The sequence below is a fragment of the Merops nubicus genome, unplaced genomic scaffold, assembly GCF_000691845.1.
Source record: "Merops nubicus isolate BGI_N331 unplaced genomic scaffold, ASM69184v1 scaffold11711, whole genome shotgun sequence".
NCBI classification, from domain to species: Eukaryota; Metazoa; Chordata; class Aves; order Coraciiformes; family Meropidae; genus Merops; species Merops nubicus.
The window spans coordinates 3238-9747 of NW_008589033.1; the positions used below are offsets into that span (position 1 = coordinate 3238).

Genomic DNA, 6510 nt, shown 5'->3' on the forward strand with positions numbered 1-6510 from the left:
GGTTCCAGTTGGTGCCCGTTGCCCCTTGTCCTGTCCCTGGGCACCACTGACCAGAGTCTGGCCCCAGCCTCTTGCCCCCCGGGGCCCTTTAGCTCTTGCTCAGCACTGATCAGATCCCCTCTGAGGCTTCTCTTCTCCACTGAACAGCCCCAGGGCTCTCAGCCTGTCCTGGCACAGAGATGCTCCAGCCCCTCAGCAGCTTCACAGCCTCTGCTGGACTCTCTCCAGTAGCTCCTTGTCTCTCCTGAATTGGGGAACCCAGAACTGGACCCACTACTCCAGATGTGGCCTCACTGTGGCAGAGCAGAGGGGGAGGAGAACCTCCCTGACCTGCTGGCCACACTCTTCTTCATGCAGCCCAGGAGACCACTGGTCTTGGTCACAAGTGCACGTGGCTGGCTCTGGTCTTGGTCACAAGTGCACGTGGCTGGCTCAGGGTTAACCTCTTGTCCATGAGGAACATCAGGTCCTTCTCTGCAGAGCTCTTTCCAGCAGGTCACCCCTCACCTGTACTGATCCAGGGGGTTATTATTCCTCCCCAGGGGCAGCACCCCCAAGCTGAGGAGACACGTGGTGTCTTTCTCATTTCTCCTGCTGAGATCCAGGAGGGCTCTTCCCTGCTGGGGCCAGGGTTGTGTCAGGTCTGTGAGGAGCTGAGCTCCTGCAGGGCTGTTCTCCCTGTGGCCCATGGTGTACCAGCAGAGGCAGAGCTCCCTGAAATCATCCTCTTGGCTCAGGGGGAGGTTGCTGGTGGCCTCATCTCTGGGGTTATAGAAGGTTTTGGCAGTACCTGGAGCTCTGGGAGCAATGCTCTGACCTTTGTCTTGGTGAGTGCTGTTTGGGTGTAGTTTAATTTAGGGATTTAATTAAGGACTCGAGTGACTCATTTGGGCCAGAAGCTGTTGTTGGTGGAGCGAGGTGGTGGTAGGTCTGCTGGGTGGTGGGGCCTGGCTGAGAAGACTGGGGAGGGTGATTTCATCCTTTTCTCTCACCAAATCATCAAAAAGCAGAAGAAACTTGGGGTAAAAAGAGCTGAGGGCTCCTTGGAGCTCCGTTTCTAACTGTTAATTGACCTTGTTCTCTAGAGGGATTGCATATCCTGAAAACTGAGGGTTCCCTTCCTCTTCTGGCAGGTCCCAGCACCACCAGGATGTCCCATCACACCATTCACCTTTTCAGGAAGGGACTTCGCCTTCATGACAACCCAACCCTGCTGGCTGCCCTGGAGTCCTCAGAGGTTGTCTACCCTGTCTACATCCTGGACAGGAAGTTCATGACATCCGTGATGCACATTGGCACCCTGAGGTGGCATTTTCTGCTGCAGTCTCTGGAAGATCTCCAGAAGAACTTGACCCAACTGGGCTCCTGCTTGCTGGTCATTCAAGGAGAGTATGAGTCTGTTCTGAGAGAGCACGTCCAGAAGTGGAATATCACCCAGGTGACTCTGGATGCTGAGGTGGAGCCGTTCTACAAGGAGATGGAGGCCAAAATCCAACAGCTGGGAGAGGAGCTGGGCTTTGAGGTGCTCTCCCTGGTGAGCCACAGCCTCTATGACACCAAACGGTACGTGAGCGCCCCACAGCCCTGTGAGCTGCCTCCAGGAAGGCTTATTTCAGATCTAGCCAGCCTCAGGGAGAAAAGACCAAGTGTCTTAGTCCAATTTTCTCAAAAGAACACATTTGGATCCAGAAGGACCATCTGAGATGAACGTGGCACTGTCTGTTGGAGGGTTTTGTTGCTAGAAGTCACAGGAGAGCTCGTGCACAGGGGTTAGGATGCTGGGCTGTGAGCTTAAAGAATGGTCATTTTTTTCCTTTGGGGCATTTTAATTCACTTAATTCCCCACCCCTGGAGGGGTTTCCAAGCTGTGGAGATGTGGGGTGAGGGACACGGGGCAGTGGGGACCTGGCAGGGCTGGGGAAGGGTTGGGCTCCATGATCTGAAAGGTCTTTTCCAACCAAAATGATTCCATGATTCCATGAACTGGGGCTCTTCCAGCCTGTGCTGTCACCTCCCTATCCACTGGCAGCTCCAGCTCCCTTCTTGGTTTATGCTATGGTGAAAAGTGATCTTGTCTGATTCAGGATTTTGGAGCTGAATGGTGGGACTCCCCCACTGACATACAAGAGGTTCCTCCACATCCTGTCTCTGCTGGGGGACCCAGAGGTGCCTGTGAGGAACCTTACAGCTGAAGACTTCCAGTGAGTAAGGGCTGCCAGCAGGTAATGGCAGCTCCTTTTCTCTGCCCTAAAAAAGAGCCAGGGCCAAACAAGGTGTTGTTCTCACATTACTTCTGCTCCTGGGGGGTTCTGGTTGTGTGTCCAGAGGATGTGGCTGCTGTGGGGAGGGGGCAGCAGATGGGAGGTGACCCAGGCCAAAGACTTCAGCCTTTTGCAAGGCACATGGAGAAAAACTTTTAAGATATGGAGAAGAGGAATGAGGAAGGAATTACAGGTCTGGCTGTTCAGGGGATGCTCTGGATTCCTCTCAGTTCAAGGTGTAGATCAGCAGTTGGCTGAACCCCTATAGTTTGATTTAGGCAGGAATTTCAGTGGAATATTCCTACTGTTGCCTCCTGGCTTGAAACCTCTCCTCCCCTCTGCTGTGTGGGAAGTGAGGACTGAGCTCCTGTCTCCCAGGGCTTGAGAAGAAGCTCAGAGTCAAGGATTCCTCTGCATGAGGAGGGGTCAGTGATCCAAAGGGAGGTAAGGCTGGGGCAGGAGAGAGCTGGCCACTGGGAATGGGACTGGAGATACTGGGATGTCTGGGTCAGGTGCCTCCTGTGTGACCTCAGCTCTGTGTTGCTGACCTAGGCTTAGGTCTTCCCATCTTAGGGGAGTCCTCTTGATGTTGTCCTCAGACAGTCCCATGACAAGACCCATGTAAATATTGGGGTAGATCAGTTCCTATATGTTTTTTTCTTGGATTCTTATTTTCTTCACCCTTTCCCCCCTCATTTATTTGCACTTTTAAAAGTAATGGTGCTGAGGGAGGAGCAGTTCACACACTTCCCAGCAGGCTTCTGTTCTGGCACTGCTCTGAGAGCTGCACTGGCCCCTTCTGTAGGTGTCTGCAACAGAGCTGAGCTCACTTTTTTCTGGGTAAACAGAAAGATCTGCTGATCTTGAGTTCATTTGTGGGTTTTGAGAAGCCCACATACCACTGACACTTCCTGAACCACCTTTTCTGTGTTTTACAGGGGGGGGAAAAAACCATCCCCTGGTGGTCTTCCAGCCTCACAGGGGCAGAGGCCCTGGGGAAGCCTCAGCAGTGGAGGCTGCTGGGGACATGTGGGGGGACTGCTTGGGGAGCAGGGAGGTGGCCCAGGGAGCTGATCTGCCCCCTGTGCAGCAAGGGGGGGTCTGGGCTGTGGGGGCTGCAGCCACCTGCTCTGAGTGCTGGCCTCTGGTGGGTCTGGTCCTCTTCCCTCAACTCAGGTGAGCTGGAGCAACTGCAGGAGGAGTTTTCCTTCCCCAGGGAGGGTGCAGCCCGGGGCTCCTGGCTGTGCTTTAGTCCCCCTGTGCTCTGGCTGTGGTGTGACAGAGGAGGGCTCGGTGTGTGTGCTGGGCAGGGCTCTTCCTCCCCACCCTGGCTCCAATTCCCTCGTTGACAGAGACCTCTCCTTCCCAGCAGGAGGGGTGGAGCCCCTGAGCCAGGCCTGGCTGAGCAGTACAAGGTGCCTCTCCCCGTGGATTTGGAGATCCCCCTGGAGAGCCTCTCACCCTGGAGGGGAGGGGAGACCGAGGGGCTGCAGCGCCTGGAGCAGCACCTGACTGACCAGGTCAGCCTTGGCTTCACAGCAGTGGTGCTGGTGGCCCCACCTGGGCTGAGGGTCAGTGTCCCCCTCTTCTGTGTCAGGACCTTGAGGAGCTGCCACCAGCCTGGGCTGCCCCCCCAGCAGCGTGGGCACAGGGCAGGGAGGGGATCCTGCCCCTCTGCCCCCTCTGGGGAGACCCCCCTGCAGTGCTGGGGCAGCTCTGGAGTCCTCAGCACAGCAGAGCCAGGGACCTGCTGGAGCGGGGCCAGAGGAGCCCCAGCCATGCCCCGAGGGGGGAACCCCTCTGCTGGGAGCCCAGCAGGAGAGAGTTGGGCTGGGGCAGCTGAGAGGAGAAGGCTCCAGCTGGGGAGACCTGCTGGGGGCTGCCAGGACTGCCAGGGGCCTGCCAGAAAGCTGGGGAGGGATGTTTGAGCAGGGACTGGTGGGACAGGACAAGGGGGGATGGTTTGAAACTCAAAGAGGGAGATTTAGACTGGAGAGAGGGAAGAAATTGTTGCTGCTGAGGGTGGTGAGCCCCTGGCCCAGGCTGCCCAGAGAGGGGGTCACTGCCCCATCCCTGGAACCATCCCAGGGGAGGTTGGCCGGGGCTCTGAGCACCCTGCTCTAGCTGGGGATGTCCCTGCTCAGGGCAGGGGGGTTGAACTCAATGACTTTTAAAGTTCCCTTTCCACCCAAACCAGTCTGGGGTTCTGTGATTCAACTCTTGGCAGCCAGGCTGCCTTGGTGCCAGCTGCTTTTTAGCAGATTCTTCCCTCACTCCCAACTGCCTGAAGTGGGAAAACTCTTCAGTGTGGTGCTGTTGGACCAAGAGAGCTCCTCCCCATGTTACAGCATCCCTGGGCTCTCTGGGAAGAGCAGAGCTCCAGAGCACCCATGGGTGGGACGTGGCTGGGAGGAGGTCTCTGCACTGGAGCTCTTGGAGGCTCATGGCAGCCTGGCCTCAAGATTTTGGTGTCCTAGTTGTTGGGAGGAGGGATGGTGGGAGTGTTCTCCATGCATGACATCCAACAGCCCTCTGTGCTTGAGAAACCAATTGCCAAGAGGACTTTTTTTTTTTGCTGTTTCTTTTGCACTGCCTGAACTTTGGATTTCTGTTTCCGTTTTAGGGCTGGGTGACAAGTTTTACTAAACCAAGAACAATCCCAAATTCACTGCTGCCAAGCACCACAGGCTTGAGCCCCTATTTCAGCATGGGCTGCCTGTCAGCTCGCACCTTCTTTTACAGGCTGTCAACCATCTATGCTCAGGTAAGGCAACAACTGGTCACAGTGAAGTGAATCCAGCACTTGGAAGCAGCCAGGGAAGCCCAGAAGACCTCCCAAAAGGAGCTCAGGACATCTGCCTGGTGTTTTAAAGTGAAGTTTTTTTTTTTTTTATCAGTTTCAGGCAGTTTTGTTTTTAGAAATCATCTGTTTTCATCTCAGGCCAGTTTGAATTATGGCATGAGCCAAAACCAACTTGTGGAAACTGAGAGCTTAAGGAAGTTTGGTTGAAACCAACCCAAGAAAACCAACCTCTCACCAAACCTACTTCTTAAGAGTATCTCTTGATGTGGCTGAGTCACCCAAGCTTGGCTTGCAAGCAGTTAATATGTTAATAAACACATTTATTGAAGAAATCCCAGTGTGGCACCATTTTGGAAGGTAGCTGGAGAACATTTGAGGCAACATTGAGTTCAACAGAGTTCAGCTTTGCTCTTGGGCAGGCAGCATTGCTTCAGGCCCTTGATTTCTCTGGCTTTCCTGGGAAAGTGCTGTGAAGCCTGTGGCACAGTTACATGAATCTTTATTTCATGGACAGTCACAAAACTAGTGAGGTGCAGATGAACTGAAGCTTCCACCTCCCGTGTCTTTTGCAGGCCAAGCATCACTCTCTGCCCCCAGTGTCTCTCCAAGGGCAGCTTCTGTGGAGGGAATTCTTCTACACGGTGGCATCAGCAACCCCAAACTTCACCCAAATGGCTGGGAACCCCATCTGCCTGCAGATCAGGTGGTATGAGGATGCAGAGAGGCTCCACAAGTGGAAAACGGTAACTGGAGGCATTGCCACCCCTGCTGCGTGCCCGTGTAGGGTTTTTCTGTTGCCTTGGCATTGGTCCCTGCTGTCTCCTGGAGGTGAGGCTCACGGCAGCAAGGAGCAGAGAAGTGTGACAAAACTTGGTGCCAAAGGGCAAGGAGGAGGACCCAGGAAACTGCAGGCCAGTCAGCCTCTCCTCCACCCCTGGGGAGGTGGTGGAACAGCTCCTTCTGGAGGTCCTCTCTAAGCATGGGGAGGAGAACAAAGGTTATTTGGAGTGGTCATCATGGATTCACCAAGGGGAAATCATGCTTGACCAATCTACCTGTGGTGGCATGGCTGGGTAGATGAGGGGAGAGCAGTGGAGGGTGTCCACCTTGACTTTAGCCAGGTTTTTGAGACATCTCCCCTAACATCCTCAGAGGGAAGCTCAGAAGTGTGGGTCAGATGGGTGAGGTGGACTGAGAACTGGCTGAAGGACAGAGCTCAGAGGGTTGTGATCCAGAGTGCAGAGTCTTGTTGGAGGCCTGTAGCTCGTGGTGTTCCCCAGGGGTCAGGACTGGGCCCAGTCTTGTTCAGCACACTCACCAATGACCTGGCAGAAGGGACAGAGTGGAGCCTCAGCCAGTTTGGTGGTGACACAGAGCTGGGAGGAGTGGCTGACACACCAGAGCTGTGCAGCCCTTCAGTGAGACCTGGACAGGCTGGAGAGCTGG

At 54.9% G+C, this 6510-nt stretch overlaps 1 protein-coding gene across 1 annotated transcript; it reads left to right on the forward strand.

The window, feature by feature from the left end:
* Positions 1–1150: 1150 nt before the first annotated feature.
* Positions 1151–5807, forward strand: LOC103781732 (cryptochrome-1-like; the record flags this gene model as incomplete). Its single annotated transcript, XM_008949453.1, has 5 exons — positions 1151–1563; positions 2085–2201; positions 3634–3781; positions 4885–5025; positions 5637–5807. Coding segments are annotated over exons 1-5 (990 nt in total), but the record flags the coding sequence as incomplete, so codon positions are not given.
* Positions 5808–6510: the final 703 nt, after the last annotated feature.